Source organism: Malaya genurostris, chromosome 2 (assembly GCF_030247185.1).
Source record: "Malaya genurostris strain Urasoe2022 chromosome 2, Malgen_1.1, whole genome shotgun sequence".
Taxonomy (NCBI): Eukaryota; Metazoa; Arthropoda; class Insecta; order Diptera; family Culicidae; genus Malaya; species Malaya genurostris.
The window spans coordinates 216317929-216334923 of record NC_080571.1 but is presented as its reverse complement, the minus strand read 5'-3'; the positions used below and the strand labels follow the sequence as shown (position 1 = coordinate 216334923).

The following is a 16995-nucleotide window of genomic DNA, read 5'->3' as shown; positions in this document are numbered from 1 at the left end:
AAAATGTAACAATCTTGATGTGATTATGAATTGATGTCAAAAAAAAAAAAAATAGACGTACTGAACATCTAACGCAATAATTGTCTGTTTTCAAGAAATGTTGCAAATAAATCTCACGTTATTACATAGAAACACCCTATTGAGTACATTACACCACCCTAACTGAATACTGTATACAAGGATGGCTTTTATCGTATCAAAGAACGCTCACTAGCTACTCTTCACACGATTGAATCAGTGCCATCCAGGGCTGGCAAAAATCAACTCAGTACTTCATCATCACCGAGTTCAGCTCACTAGAGATGGGCAATTCGCTCCTGAGCTGTTCCAGTGAATCGAATCTTTAAAGTGAGCTGACAGCTCACAGCTCTTTTTAAAAGAACCGCAGCTCACCAGTTCACCGCACTGGTAAGGTGGAAACAAGTTATGAGCTGAACGGATCTTCAGCTCTTGAATAGCGAGTTCTAAATGAGAAGAAATGTGTGCTTTCATTTGTTCTACCAAATGTGCATCTATCCTTTAACAGATTGAATGTGCCATTGTCAATAAGAAATCTTACCTCTCACTCAGTAGGCTAAGGTACATTTAGGGATGCCAACAAATGTGACATAATAATGATTCGCACACAAATTAGTTCGCATAGCATTGTTCTTTGTGCATTAATGATTTCGATCATGCATATGAAAGAAAAACGGAGTAAGAGAAACGGCACAAGAAAAACGGTGCGCTCAAAACGAACCTTCAGTTTAATCTAAATGAGCTGATGAGCTGATGCATTGAATCGATTCACTTTAGTGAGCTGATCGGATCGGAGCTGCTCACCGGTGTGATATTCTTGTAGAGCTTAATTAAACACAACTGTTCGGCATGAGATGAAATTATATTCTCCTTTTAATGTCATTCTAATAACCGTCGCCTACCTAGTTATTGCATCTTCACATCTCCTTTTTTTTATTATTCATTGTACCGCATTGGTTTCTTGATTACTCGAATTGGTCTTGATTGTTTATTTGAAATTTCCGTAGAAATTTCTTCGGAAGTAGTTGTTTCCGGAGTTGTTTGAGGTTTTTCTCTTTGATCATTCTGATAGTTTAACTTCATAGGTTCTGTAAAATATTTTAATTGAAAATTAATATAAACGAAGCATTATACCTACCTTTTGTTAGATTTATATCATCGGTAGTGATTTTTTTCAAGTGACTCGAATTTCTTTTGAATATCTGCCCGGTTTCATCGTTCCGAATTGTAACGCACGGACCGTTTTTTCCTGTAACCTCCATAACCATTGGATCAAAGTTTGGAGTTAGTTTATTCCGTTGTAGAACATGTTTCATCAATACTTTATCTCCAACTGTTATATCTGAAGGTTTAGCATTACGGCGTATATCTTCATGAAATTTTCCTTTTTCCTTCATGCGACAATCTTGATCTCTATAATCTGAGTATGGCACAGCAGTGCTTACATCTCTTAAAGATGGTATTTTACTTCTTATGTTTCTTCCATAAAGCAGTTCACTTGGTGTTTTACCTGTTGTACTGTGTGGAGTTGAATAGTACATAATTAGATATGAAAGTAAGTCATTTTTCCAGTCACGCTTTAACGCTTGACTTATTTTCAATCGTTTGATTAAAGATCTGTTTTGTCTTTCTACCAATCCATTTTCTTGAGGCCAATACGGTGTTGTTTTATTTAATATGATTCCTCTTGTCTTACAGAAAGATTCAAATTCTGTACTTACAAACTGCCGACCGTTGTCCAATGTGATCGTCCGAGGATACCCAAGCCTTATGAAAATCTTTTCCAATCGATTTGCTGTTTCAGTAGCCGTAATTTTCTGCATGATCTCAACTTCCTTGTATCGACTAAAGTAGTCAATTACAACAAGTAAATAATCACCCGAGGGTAATGGACCAAGAAAATCAATGGCGATATCTATCCAAGGAGCATCCGGTAATTTTCTCCTTTCCATTGGTTCTGGCCTTTCAGGTTGGCTTACCAAACGACATCCTTCACAGTTGTTAACTAATCGAACTACTGAGTCATCCATTCCTGGCCACCAACACGATTGTCTCAGACGCTGTTGCATTTTTATCATTCCAGGATGACCTTCATGCCCAAGATTTAACATTCTTTGTCTTAAACTTTTGAGAATGATCAATCTAGAGCCTCTCACCACTAAATCTCCAACTTTACCGAGTTCATTTTTAAAGGCATGATATGGTTTTATTGCCTCATAAGTGTAATTCCAAATTCCACGATTCAAACATTCTCGCAACTCATTGAGTTCTTGATCACAAGCAGACTCTTTTTCAAGTTCATCAATATCTAATGCTGTCAATTCAAGTACTCTTCTTACATATACATCTGAATCTGGATCGAATGCCTTTGTCTCGGATGGTTGCGACAATCGTGACAATGGATCAGCTATATTAGATTTTCCTTTTCGATAGACAACATCATAGCTGAACGATTGGAGTCTTAGAACCCAGCGCTCAATCCGTAGACACGGGGAAGAATTCGGAGAGAAAATTGCCTCTAATGGCTTATGATCCGTTTCCAACTCGAAATGAATTCCTAACAAATAAATTTGAAATCTTTCGACTGCCCATACCAGAGCTAAAGCTTCCTTTTCAGTTTGGGCGTATCTGCGTTCGGTATCGGTAAGGCTTTTGCTAGCGTACATAATCACTTTAGGCTCACCTTCCAAAAACTGTAACAAAATTGCTCCCAGACCTACAGGTGACGCATCAGCTACCACCCGAGTTTGAAGTTTAGGATCAAAGTGAGATAATGTACTAACTTGGCTAATCGATGAGATAAGATGAGCGAATGCCTTTTGTTCTTCTAGGCCCCATGTGAACGAATTCTGTTTCTTTGTCAATTCTCGAAGTGGGAACGATATAGTTGCCAAATTAGGTATAAATGAACCAATATAGTTCACTAAACCAAGAAAGCTACGCATTTCTTCTGCGTTGACCGGAGATCTAAATTTTTGTATAGCTTCAATTTTTTCTATAGATGCAGACATTCCATGCTTATCAAATCGGTGTCCTAAGAAATCGATCTCGATCAATTTAAATTTACATTTTTCTTGATTCAAAAGAATTTCATAATCTTTAAATTTCTTCAGAACCTTGTTAAGTGCTTCATCATGTTCTTGCTCTGTTTTACCCACCACGATTATATCGTCGATAAAATTAATTGAATTATTACAATCGGCCAGGATCTGCTCTATTACCTTTTGGAACATTTCTGGAGCACACGAAATTCCAAACACTAATCTCTTATATCTGAATTTGAAAGCAATAAATCCAGTTTCAGATTAAATGAGCAGTTTATTTAGATAAACGTACCTGAACAAGCCTTTATGTGTGATAAATGTTGTTAAAGGTTTACTTTCATCGTCTAACTCTAGCTGATAAAATGCGTCTTTAATATCCAATCTGGAAAAATATGTCGCTCCATTAAGCTTCCAACGGATATCTTCAATTGTAGGAAGCGGATGTGTTTCTCGTAATATTGCTCGATTTACTTGCCTCATATCTACACATAATCTAATATCACCTGTATCCTTTACAACAACCACAATTGGAGATACCCATCGACTGGGCTCTGAAACTCGCTCAATGATATTTTTGGCTAATAACTCATTCAACTTATGTTCCACACGCTCTAAAGTGGCAAACGGCAATCTTCGAAGACGTTGCACTACTGGCGCTATCGATTTATCTACTGGAATGTGAATTTTATATCCTCGAATGCTTGGAAAAGGTCTTACTGCAGCGACGTGTCTAACGAGTTCTTGTTGACTTGGAAGACCAACAATAAGAACTCCAAGTTGTTTAGCTGATTTTTTACCCAAAAGAGGCTGCGGGCCATTTTCCACAACATAAAATCTTCCTGTTGTTTTTAATTTCCGATCCTCATCATGAATCACAATCTCCGCATCGAACATAACTGTTACAACTAAACAATCCTTTTGAGCATAAGCTTTGAATTAGCGATCTGGTTTCTGGTTTCCTCCGATTGTCTTTATACCACTCTGTATCATTGTTTCCCATGTTTTGTTATCAATTATATTAGATTGCACACCAGAATCGATCTGCATTTCAATCAAAACTCCGCCTACTTTAACCCAAACCAACTCATCCGAATCGTTAACACATGATACCATTTCCACCAGTTCGAAACATTCTTCTTCTAATATGTCATCATCTATCGCATGCAATCGGCGCGTAGGACGAAATTGTTTATTCCGGGAATGTTGGGATTGATCTTTTGAAATGTTTGATTTAAATGCTTGTAAATGATTCCTTTTTCCAAAGAACTGTGTATTCTCGCTTGAGGTTTGATTTTCTGAATTGAAATTTCGAGAAAGACATACTACCCGAAAATGACCTCGTTTTCCACAGTTGGAACAAGTTTTATTCCATGCAGGACACAATTGACCTATTCCATGAGTTTTCCCGCAAAATTTACATGTTTTGATAATCCTTTGAACAGTTTCAGAAACAGTTGTGTTACTTTGTAAAATAGCTTGACCACTGATTTGATTGCTAGCTGAACGTGTTGTTTCATATGCGTTAACTTGTTTAATCAAATCGTCTACTGTCAATTCTCTTTCATGTAACAATCTTTCCCGCAAAGCAATTGGTACGAACTGTAGCGTTTTGTCATGACGCATGACAAATTTTTCCAAATTTTCATCCTGTTCCGGTTTCATTGCCCAGAAGATATATCGTTCATGCGCATCGTGACGCTGTGGCGCGAAATAATTGTCCAATTTTTCAATAGCTGTTTTATAAGAATCTATGTTTTCGTCTTCGTTATCTTCTACGTCGGCTCCAGGAATGTTGAAAAATATTTCTTGTAGCTCCAGATTCAGTAACTTTTGCTGCGCGTAAACAAATTTCAAATCCCCGTTTCCATGCATACCATTTAGTTCTTCTTTCAGCAAACGGTACATTTATGAACGAAAACGATTAAAGGTTTATAAATAATTTACTGCCGTCCATCCTTAAAATTCAAAATTGGAATAATTATTATGTAAGCACATATAACTTTTTTTTTCGATATATATACTCTAGAAATGTGATTAAATTCGTCTAAATTTGTTCAAATTAGGTTTTAAGCTTTTCTTTCTTCCGTTTCGCAAAGTAGAATAGATAATTTCCTGTATGATTCGAAACCTCTTCTTGTCGAGTAAATTACTTGTTGCCTTGCAACCAATTATATTAGTTTTTTTTTCAACCTCTTTCAAGTCGAGTATCTCATATTATACTTTTCCAATCGCTTTCACGTCGCGATAGCAACTTCACTTGTTTCTCTCAATCAGTTTTTTTTTCTTTCTGCAATTTTTTTTCCATCATTTTTTTTATACTAGTACAAGATTTTCCTCACACTTACCTTCGATAATTCCTTCAGACTTACATTTAATGTATCTTGTTAAAATAAATTCTTTTGAGATCCCATCCTCGTCGCCATTTGTGATATTCTTGTAGAGCTTAATAAAACACAACTGTTCGGCATGAGATGAAATTATATTCTCCTTTTAATGTCATTCTAATAACCGTCGCCTACCTAGTTATTGCATCTTCACAACCGGTATGAGCTGTTTCGCACATCTCTACAGCTCACCTGCAAATCGGTTTCAAAAGCATCACTGAACGAGTTGAATAACTGGGTAACCATTTGTATGAGAAAACATCGTCTCAACATCGTAGTGTCAAGCAATCAGCAGATGAGCGCTGAGTGCTCATCAAATATTAGAACCCACTGAGAGACGATTTGTGAGTTGTGATTTGATGTGTTTGTACATCAACACATTGAATCAGATTCTTATGAAACTGTCTCGCTTGTATTCCCCACCCACCAGAGTTGCCATGGGCGGCCAATGTTCGAATCGATGCCATTTCAATTCTTTTCTCAATACATGTTCTCGCATGCTGGAGAACGCATTCGTTTCAGTAGCCAGTTGTGTTTAGCTCGAGGCATGAAATTCAATCGTTTATGGTATACATCACACTACGGTTCGACATTTGTTTTCGTACATTAATGCTCGTGTTCGTTTTGAGTACCAGCAAAAACAAAACCGAAAATCTGGGTTGTGTTGGCAGCTCTGTGGTTTAAGAATACACTCACCGGTGTAGCTCGGTACAGTGATGCCAAACTCAGTACTCACTTTTTAAAACTAGGAATGAGAGTTAAATGCTATGAAATCAAAACTGAGAACCATCAATACCATCATAATTTGATGTCAGCGGTGCTCTGTATAGGTGAGTGTGTTTGTTTAAATCAGCGATGATTTTCATCTTTACCATCATTTTTCGGATTACATCGTAAATCATGTGGTGAGTTGATGAATAGAAAAAATCAAATCTTATGAGCGAGTTTTTGCCACCCTTGGTGCCATCAAAGAGAGACGGATATCATCGCAGCAACAAAAACCCGACATGGCTCATTTAACATAGAATAGACACTAGTGTGAGAGCGAATTTCTCTCGATGACATTTCTGAGAATCAAAGGGTAGCACGCTGCTGTTGGGAACCTCTCTGAAGCAACAAACGGTCGCTTATTCTCGTTTCGCGATCCGATTCTGTATGGGCACTGGATAGACTCATTTTACTATTGCCGCTTATTTTAACTATGTGCATATAACCTTTGTATAAGTTGTGTATATGAAAATGTATGTGAATGCTCCACACAAGGGTTTTGAAATATTGCAACCTAGTATGAGAATCATCAAGTCGAATCATCGATTCGATTTTCTGCGTTAATTGTCAACTTGCGATTCTCTCCTAGGAAATTCCACACAGCAACGATCATTATCAGACTGTAATTTTTTCTAAGGACGTGAAATACTCAGAGTATGAAGTGGAGCGAAGAAATGTAGAAAAATTCTCTCACGGTTCATGCATTGAGAGACACGATTTCTTGTAGCATCTTCTACCGGATTGAAAATGTTGTATACAATATAGATAGTAATATAGCAGCTTCTGTCAAATTTTCGGCAATCACCAACACTGACTGTATATGGTTTTTATATGAAATTATGCATCATTATAAAGGTTGTAATATTACACGAAAAGATGCCTATTTTCCTTTCAGAATCGTCTAAGAATTCAGTCAAGCTTATGTAACCTACTCAATACGTTGTATCGATGTAATAACGTGTGATTTATCTGCAATATTTCTTGAAAACAGAAAATTATTGCATTTGTTGTTCAGTACATCTAATTTTTATCATATCGATTGTTTGAAACAATTCTTTTTTGCTTTGTAGAAATACCTTTCTGTACATCATACAATAACGCATACATACAGTCGACAATTTTATTTTATTTTGAAATGACTGCTGCTCGTGTATCAATTGATACTTACAGGCAAAGATAAACTTTGCTTACAGGTATCGATACTTTATTGCCTTTTGATACCTTGTACCGAAACCCAAAATTTCGGTATTCCGATTACCTAGGTATCGATACTTTGCCTTCCGAGTACCATCCCTACTGTCACTGTCAATCGGGTTGATCGAGCACCCAACTAAGGCGAAAATTCTAGCACTTAACCGATCGAGCACTGAAAAATCGAGTAGTCTAGTAACAATTCCGTCATTTCGATAATGTGGGTACGGGCGGTCTACTTCAGCTCAGCTCAGCATTCGTTTAATACATATAAATAATATTTTTGAATCTTGTTAATAAATTTGCATCCAATGTTCTATTTTTACTTCTATGCTTTGCTTATATAGACCGACCGACCGAGTGTCATGTAACATTCGACTCAGCTCGTCAAGATCGCAAAACGTCTGTGTGCAAAAATATGCACTTGATTTTATTCGAGGTGGCTTTCACAAACTTAGATTCATATGAAACGTGTTATGGTGCCATAGAACGCTATTGAGTTTTATCTTGGTCGGACTTACTGTTACGGAATTACATGGTGATACATGTGAAAAATAGCATCAAAATATGCACTTAATTTTCGGTGATGTCAGAACCAATTTTCACAGTCTAAGATTTGTATGAAAGGCTATACTTTCCCATAGAATGCTTTTAATGTTTATCCAGATCCGACTTCTGATTCAGAGTTACAGGGTGATCTGCGCCAAAAATTGTAAAAAATAAGCACTCAATGTTCTTGTAGATGGTTGAGCCTATTTTTAGAAACTTAGACTCAAATGAAAGGTCTAACATATTCGTAAAATAATGCTGATTTCGATACTACGCTTTGTTAGTTATTGGTCATAAAAATTCATTAGGAGATATCGGTTATTGGTTCCCTGTTCCGGAAGTACCGGAAATAGTAGTAAAAAATCTTTGTCATTCAGTAAACGAAGTAAAACGGAGAAAATTTCTTCTGAAATTGTCTCAAAACTGTTCCTATTTGAACTTATATCAGTTGCTGTCTAAACAACCCCAGTTCCCGTTTCCGAAAGCAAAGACGAAGCTCATTTCGTTTTCATAGTGATGAAAAAATGGAATTTCAAATGTTCGATTCTATACTTTGCTGCTGAATTTAATCTGGATCCTACTTTCGGTCGTCGCTTCAGGGGCACTCGCCCCTGGCGCAACTTTTTTAGGTGGGTGGCAAAGTCATCTTTCCGGAGATGGAGTTCAGATGAAGTGTTTTTTTTGCTCACTAACCAACGATGGGGGCGGCAAATCTTTTATTTTACCCCAGGCGTCTAATTTCCTCGGTACGCCACTGGGGTTGGGCTTAGCTTCAAGTGAAAGCACCATTCCAGTAAATCCGAACATCGGACGCATCGTGCAAGAAAGCTTTTGATTGCGTTTCAAGCTTACATAGTGTATCGGTAGAAGAAAAGAGTGAAGATATACCAAAGCAGAGAGCGGATGTCTGATTACTCAGGTGATGAGATATATCGGGGTTGGATTTCCAACCTCGAACATAGGGTCAGAGTTTTTCTAGCCCTAAGAGGCGAATGACCTAAAGGTTAAAGCCTCTATGATCGATACAAATGTTTAACAATCTTTCTCACCCTATCGGGAAGACGTCGGCTCGAAAATGTCTTGTTTGATATTCCTTCGCTCTGTTTCTCTAGCGATACATAATGTAAACATAAAGCTTTTTTAGGTCAGCGCGGTTGATGCAAATGGTGCAGAATTGTCCGATGACCGATCGAAGCGCTACAATCGGCCCTATATCGTGCTCAATCGGTCCGATAATTGGCCCGATGATCGGACCGATGCGGGTCGACAACATCCACCGGGATTGGTTATCTCATCTTCTGACAACCTTTAAAAAAAAAGATTTTTTAGAAACATTCTGAAATATGCCAAATGATGGAGTTCTAAAATAAAACAGAGCAAGCATTGACTAAATTAGATGTCATATAATTTTCTATTAGGCTAAAACTCCAACGAGTCGACAAAATACGAGACATTCTCAGACAAGAGTTTGTTTTTGCAAAAATGGATAACTGTTTTAGTGAAGAAAAAGCTACCAAGATTCCAAATTTCAGTTATAAGAAATCGTTTTTGTACACACCATGTAATTGTCCGGTTGTGAATTGCGATTTCTCCGGCCAAGAAAAACCATCGACCGAACGAAAGTACAAATCATCACGGCGAACACGTAGATTAGCCAGGCCAAAGTACGTGATGGAAAAATTCTATCGGCGTCCGGTAAGACAATACGAGCGCACTATTCAAGTGGTTCGATCTTACCGCGAACCTTACGCATCCACTCGAATCCAGCATCTAGCAGTTCCGAAGGTACGCAAGCTAATAGCAGCTCAGGAAGAGTACAAGAGGTTCATAAATCGATGCTGGTATGATCGTTTCAGTAAAAGAATCAAGCGGAGCATGTTTACCGTCTACAGTCGATTGGCGAATGTACAACTGCCCCAGATTAAGTAAGTTTGATTCAACGTTTTTTATAGGAGGATTTAATTGTAATCACTCCACTTTACTCTAATCAAACATTTCATTATGGATGACGTAGAATAGATAAATTGACACATAAAACATAGCAATGTCCAAATTTTAAATTTTTGATACTGTAATTTAACCTTTTTTTTCAAACAAGAGAAAATATATTGGACCATGTCATACTTATTAACAGCAATCAGATTTTCTCAAGTATAAGTCTCCAAAAAACTCGATGCAATATTGTTTGTTGTCAGCCACACAAAGCAACACACTTAAACTGCCTTCCACTACTATTCTTCTATTTTGTCAATTTGTTGTCGAGTAGAACTACAATGACATAAATTTCACATAAAGGGCGTTACGACAAAAAATTTGTTACGCAAGACTTAAAAATCGAACCAATTTTTAAAGTTCAATTCATACACAATAAAAAAAAATCATCCAAGGTTTCTTTCTAGAGAATGCGAATTGTTAGACCTTTCATTTGTCTTCTTGAGGGCTGAGGACAGTACGTTTAAGACGTAAGTTTTTCAATACCCTACCGCTTCAAATCATATTTTCCTAGAAACGCTAATGAATATAGAAAACGCCACCTGACAGTTTTTGAAATTTAGAATGATTCATTGAGTTTACAGCTCGAGTTGTATTTTTCAGATTGGAGAACTACTGAAAACTGCAACGCTTGGAATGACATACCTCTACTTGCACAAAATCAGAATCTAGGTCAATTATTAAACAGTTTTTAACCAATTGTTGGATATCAACACGATAATATGATTTTATTTTACAGTACATTTTGTATTATTTTGCTACTAATTTTCTGAGTACTATCAGCTTTTATTTCTTGGTGTATCCAGTCTTGCTACACGAAGCTTAAAAATGAGGTGTGCAAAAGTTGTTTTTTTATAAATTCATGATAAAAATGCGTTGAAATTAGCGGCCCTTACGAGAATTATTATTGTCATTTTTAATGATAACTAAAGTAATGACATTTCAAATTTGTATGGAGAATTCATCATTACTTACCCTTACACGCTCATTAAAAATGACATTATGACAAATGACCAATTTTTGATCGTAACACCCTTTGGGTCCTTCCAACTAAGCGTGTATGGAAATTGGACGATTTTTATTTTGTAATTGAAAAAAAGTCCGATGTTCTTCAGTGAAATGAATCAAGTTGAATTGATTCCGAAGGTATTTTAATATAACAAATATAAAATTTATAGCTATTTCAGCCGTTTGCAAGTCCACCAATAAGTGAAAGGAAATATAAATTAAATGGTATTCAATTCAAAACATAAACGTCAACCCGCACTAAGCCCTAAAGCAGTGTGCCTTAAAAATAATTATATTATTGAATAAAAAAAAAAAACCCGCACTAAGCCGACCAGATTTCGTTTTACCTTTCCCTATAGAAAGGTAATAGAATTGTTGGAAAAACCCGACTTTCGAACAGGTTTTCGGAGAACCACAGTGTTATATAGTATTCGACTCAGCTCAACGAGATCGGAAAAAGCCTGTGTGTTCATGTGCGTATGTATGTATGAGCATCTTTCAACGAAATTTTTTAACACTCGATCTTCTCTGACTCTGAGTGAACCGACTTATCCAAACTTAGGCTTGTTTGAAAGCTACTATCGAGCCATTTGATCTAGCTTGTAGATCAAATGGCTGTCTCTTCTGGTTCCGGAGATATAATGGAATAATTGACGTAACCGATAAAACGTGTAGTTTTTTACCGCCCAATTTTCTCAGAGATGGCTGAACCGATATTAACAAACTCACACTCGTTTGATAACTTTTATTGGATTTTTTTTATCAAATGCAAAAACCAAACTGCGGTCACTTCTAGATCCGGAGATATAAAAATGCGCTTTCTTTCTCTGTTGAATTTTCTCGTAGATGGTTGAATCGATTTCAACAAGGCTTGGCTCGTTTGAAAACCAGTAATGCTCGTTCGAGACTCAAATTGGGTTGTGGATCAAGTTCGAAGATCATATATATGACACTTCAAGTTTCGGAGATATAATCGACAAATCCATTTTGTTATCCGCACAATTATTCTAGAGAGTGACTTATGATCATGATCAAATGTATTATTGCTTATACACTTTGAGAAATGTGGCCGAATATTTGAAGAGGGCGCTGTTTGCCGGGTTCTGGTCGGGTGCTGGTTACGATTGACTTATTATCAACGGGTCTGGTTTGGGTTCAACAATTTGATCGAGTTTCGGATATTTAAATCAGAATACCCTATTCATTGTTAGACTTGTGACAACTCTTTATTTTTCTAATGTTCATATTCAGACCTAAATCTTCAAAAATGACACCGGAACAATGGAGCAAACATCAACAATGGCTCAAAGTTAACGCACTTCATAGGATGGCCAAACCAATAAAATTGAAACCTCGTAAAAGAATGAATTATTCGAATCTTTTAGAACGCATCATAAGCCTATCGGCGCCTCGTTGGGAGAGAAAAAAATTTACCGGCCCTGCTAAGTTTCAACCTGTCAAACCAAAAGCCCTCAGTGCGGTTGCCACCGATAGAGTGATGAAACTTTGCGTTCCCAGGGAGAGACAACGACGGACTAAAGGACCAATTAAAGAAGACACTGTCATTCCAGAAGAAGTTTTAAAAGCTGTTGGTAGGTACATTACCTCAATGTGAGATAGCTAACACATATCATTTTTAAACATTCAAGCATCCGAAAGAGTAGTGGAGCTGTCTAAACCAAAAGTTTATAAAAACGTTAAGAATGAATACCGAGAAAATCCTTTCACTGTTGCTCCACGTGCTCTCAAGGCAAAACCTAGCGAACGTGTATTAGAATTGGCGAAACCTAAAAAAGTAAAGAAAAGGTAGCAAACTTTTGAAATAGTGGAAATTCAAAAATGAAAACTGTTACTCGTACATGTTTGGTGTTTTTTTTTTCGAATCTGGCATGAAATACTTTATTTCGTCATCATTTAACGGTATTAATAAATATTTTCATTTAAATTAACGAAAGGACGCAGCGGTTTGGACTATACTGTAGCATTCGAACAGTCAATGCGGTTTAACTTGGAGTTGGCATTAGTTTTCTTATTTTGTCGTATTTGACTGTACTTATAAATATGGTCAAATAAATAAACGAACGATCGCGGTCATATTGAGATTATTCAGAACTATCCGAACAAAAATTTAAGTAATATTGTCTAATTCTGCGGGTTGTTTCTAATACAAAAGATATCTTCGCCTTTTAATGATGACGATACAGTTACCCATTCATTTATCGGAGGTTGTGAATAACAGCATTAGTAAAATCATGAGTAGTAGATTGACCTCCCAGGTCCTTTGTACGAACTTTTCCAGACTTGAGAACGTCTTGTACCGCTTGAAAGATCATCTGACTATAATGCATTAAGTTGACGTGGCGCAACATTTTGGATGAACACAACAGTATTGCGGTTGGATTGGCAATGTTCCTGCCGACGCCCATAGCGAAAGTATGACGTGCACCCTTTGAAAAATAAATTATGATAATGGTAATGATATAAATTAAATACCAAAATACTATGTTTTCCAACCTACCGGTTCAAATACCGCGTGCTCGGCCGAATAAGAAGCACCAGCGACCACTCCAGCGCCACCTACTAATCCCGAGCAAAGATTATCGATAATATTTCCGTAAAGATTCGGTGCCACCATCACGTCGAACTGGTTAGGATTGCTTACCAGCTGCATTGTGGTGTTATCCACAATCATTTTCTCGAACTGCACTCGAGGATAAAGCTTTCCAATCTACACAATAAACAAGTAAATTTAATTCAATGAGCACAATTTTCACGGTTAGCAGTTACCTCTTCGCACTTTCTCAGGAACAAACCATCGCCGAGTTTCATAATATTGGCCTTATGCACGCAGGTGACCTTCTTGCGATTGTGCTTGGTGGCGTAGTCGAACGCGAACTTAGCAATGCGCGCCGATTTCTGGGCCGTGATAACTTTCAAACATTCAATGACACCGGGGACGCTTTCATGCTCTAAAGCAGAATATTCCCCTTCGGTTTGTTCACGAATAACCACAGTATCTATACCTTTGTGGCGGGTATTTACACCATCAAGACTAACCACATGAACGACGTTGGCGTAAAGATCCAGTTCGTTGCGAAGCTTCATGTTTAGAGTTTCCAACTCACCGGTACGACTATAATCCGGAGTAGCCAGGATTCCCTTGAGGCAAACTTTGTTCTTGTTGATAGAACGAACAACATCCTCCAACGGTGAGCTCAACACGGGGTTAACTTCCGAAAGAAAAAACGTCTCGAAATCAACAGGAACATCGGCTGCTTTAAAGACTTCTTGTACAGAATACATCAGCTCTGGTCCAACACCATCACCTGGAATCATTGTGCAGGTAATACGTCCTTCCGTTTTCGACCACTGAAATGAATCCATGCCACATTAAAAAAACACTAACATTATTTCAATATCAAAAATGGTTACTCACGGCCGGACTGGAATGAACGGCTCCAGTAGAATGAATTCCCCGACAGGAAACCTTGAGGAAAATAGAAAAATATTTATATTATCAAAATATTTTAATTACCACCTGCCACCGTCAAGGACAGAGAATACTAGCAAGACAAGTGGTTATATAAACGTTTTCATTGGAATTTTGCAACATACTTGAACCAGACTTCTGGCGACGTTGCGTGCGATAAGCGACATGTTTTCCGTTGTAGAACTAACAGGTTGAACGAAAATGAATCGGTATATCTATCCAATAATGATATTGGAAATTTTGAACAAATTTCCGCCACTGGTCGAATGATCTGAAAGTATTCTACAGTAGTTCTGTTTCTGTGAATATGACGTTTTCTATATTAAATCGCTTCTTCGCAAGTTGACGTTTTGTCTTATTATGCACACGCTCATTGAACATAACTCAAAAGTGAGTAACTTGTCACTCAATATTATAAAAAAATTCACTGAGAGAAACGGTATACTAACCGTAACCTGTTTTCCGTGATCGTTTCAACTATACGCCTGAATAGCAGAAACGACCATGATATTGCAAAAAGTACTAGATAATTGATGATTGCAAGTTTATCTTTCAAAATGCAAGGGAAAACAAAATTCAACTTGTAAAATCATTTAGAAATTATTTACAGCATCATTTGTTCATGCCAAAAGTTAATTTTCGTATGAGTAAAATTATTATCTACCTCTGTAATTTCGCAGCACCCGAGATTATGTTTCAAACAATGAAAATATAGTACTATTCGTCATGTACATTATGAAATACGATTCGCAGAACCGTGCAGTGGCGCACACTCAACAAAATATGTGAAATTCTGATGAAATGCACCTTTGTATCTGTTGAAGTTTATTTATTATTCTAGCGTTTAAAATAACCTCAACTGAATCGAAACATATTTCGTATCTAGATTCGGTCAACATATCATCTTATATAATCAAACATGATTATATGAAACAAAAAAAAAGTTTTCCGACATTTTCATATGAACAGTTCTTGAAACAGATTCTGAAATTTTACAGATCAATTAATATTATATGAGCTTCCCATAGCAGCCTGCATCTTGCAATTCAAACTGCATCTTGCAACAGGAAACCGACGACACGACCTGCCACTCGCCATTCAAAACGGTATCGCAAATTTAACTACCCCTCAGTAACTGGTAATGTCAAAACGAAATTGCCTGAAAATGTTCGAAAACTGGCAACACAAGTTGATAAATTATTGATTTTGAATAATAGTTACTATAACCTTGGTTACTGTGTATCAAAGACCAAATGATAGTAAACAAAATGAATTCCGAATCGTTTCGCAAATCGCAGAAAATTTAAATTGGTTCGTATTCTCGCGATAAGTTGCAAAAGTGCTCCAAGATCATTAGGTTTCTGAACAGTAGATCGATTGGTCACTCGGCACTCTAAAGAGAAGTTATGGGAACTTATTGGTGGATGTGGAACTCGTTTGTGGTTACTAACTATGATTTATTCACTCGCTGGACAACCTCGTTGAAGCTGGGGTTGATTCGGTTAGTTAAAAATAAAGAACTAAGTATATTAAAAAAGGAAAATATGTAATTCATTATTGTTCTTTATTATAGCTTGCAGTTATAATGACTGAAGCAATTGGTTGATCCCTATTCATTAGTGCTCTCTGATTCACCCAAGTGGCACAGAGGACACAGTATTTAGAACTATAGTAACGACTCTCTCACATCCTTTGTAAATTATCTCAATTTTACGAGATATCTTCTCCGGAAACTGTTCTAAAATCACTCACTGTGTTCTCGCCTTTCATATGCCGTTGAAACCCTAGGGCCTGGAAACCACAGAAACCGAGTACTCCATATAAGCGACCAGTTTTTCGGACCGTTACCAAATACGAAACATGACGTGAGAACAATCAACGCAAATTCCAACCACAGCTTTGTGTTTCTTTCGGGAATAATCTTTCAGATATAGCAATACAAAGCAAAATATCTGAAAAGTTTTATAAACCTGGAGACGATTAATTCAATTAGATTGAATTAACACAGGCTTGATTTTTGAACGACATTTCCAATTGAAAAAATATATATATAATTTTGTTTTTTAACGACAAACAGATTGGTTTTGAACAAAATACTGCAATACGATATTGTAGTAATTGTATATCTCATATACATCCTACATCATAAAAAATGAGATATTAGAAAACTCAAATATATCATGCAATTTTGCTTTTGTAATTGGTTTTATTCCTTAGGCACAAATCTCCAAATATCAAGGGGAACGTGCCATTTGAGCCAATTTGTTCTGCTTCCTGATTCCTGATAGGTGGGCCAAAATACATGAAATAACTCTAAACCCTCTGTTACCCTAGTACCAATCATCAATCTGCAAATATATTTCTGTATTTTAGTCCGCGTAGTACTCATTATTTATATCTCAGTGTATTTAAGCGTGTAATGTTGGATCTGGTATCCTGTATTCCGCTTTTTGCATTGGGTACACATTTCTTACTATAAGTAATACAAGGTGTTTTGAATAGTGTTCTGAAAATCGATGTGGCCATTTCTAAGGTCTAATAAAAAATTTTT

At 36.9% G+C, this 16995-nt stretch overlaps 2 protein-coding genes across 2 annotated transcripts; one reads left to right on the top strand and one right to left on the bottom strand.

Moving 5' to 3' along the window:
- Positions 1–9341: 9341 nt before the first annotated feature.
- On the top strand, positions 9342–12769 carry LOC131427541 (testicular haploid expressed gene protein). Its single transcript, XM_058590823.1, has 3 exons — positions 9342–9879; positions 12206–12546; positions 12604–12769. Exons 1-3 carry the CDS (start codon positions 9437–9439, stop codon positions 12762–12764), a joined length of 945 nt encoding a protein of 314 aa, XP_058446806.1. The 5' UTR covers positions 9342–9436; the 3' UTR covers positions 12765–12769.
- A 41-nt stretch (positions 12770–12810) lies between these two features.
- LOC131427540 (isocitrate dehydrogenase [NAD] subunit beta, mitochondrial) lies at positions 12811–14779 on the bottom strand. The gene is made up of 5 exons (XM_058590822.1): positions 14570–14779; positions 14391–14441; positions 13742–14323; positions 13473–13682; positions 12811–13401 (listed from the first exon to the last, which is right to left on the bottom strand). The coding sequence occupies exons 1-5, from the start codon at positions 14609–14611 to the stop codon at positions 13171–13173; spliced, it is 1116 nt and encodes a 371-aa protein (XP_058446805.1). The 5' UTR covers positions 14612–14779; the 3' UTR covers positions 12811–13170.
- Between the last annotated feature and the right edge of the window lie 2216 nt (positions 14780–16995).

What these genes read in the sequence shown, in the direction of transcription:
- LOC131427541 (XM_058590823.1), top strand. Translation starts at nt 9,437, where the DNA reads ATGGATAACTGTTTTAGTGAAGAAAAAGCTACCAAGATTCCAAATTTC. An exon ending in GTACAACTGCCCCAGATTAA is followed by an intron (nt 9,880 to 12,205) that starts GTAAGTTTGATT and finishes GTTCATATTCAG; the next exon opens with ACCTAAATCTTCAAAAATGA. An exon ending in AGAAGTTTTAAAAGCTGTTG is followed by an intron (nt 12,547 to 12,603) that starts GTAGGTACATTA and finishes TAAACATTCAAG; the next exon opens with CATCCGAAAGAGTAGTGGAG.
- LOC131427540 (XM_058590822.1), bottom strand. Translation starts at nt 14,611, where the DNA reads ATGTCGCTTATCGCACGCAACGTCGCCAGAAGTCTGGTTCAA. An exon ending in TCGCCAGAAGTCTGGTTCAA is followed by an intron (nt 14,442 to 14,569) that starts GTATGTTGCAAA and finishes ATTTTCCTCAAG; the next exon opens with GTTTCCTGTCGGGGAATTCA. An exon ending in AGCACGCGGTATTTGAACCG is followed by an intron (nt 13,402 to 13,472) that starts GTAGGTTGGAAA and finishes TATTTTTCAAAG; the next exon opens with GGTGCACGTCATACTTTCGC.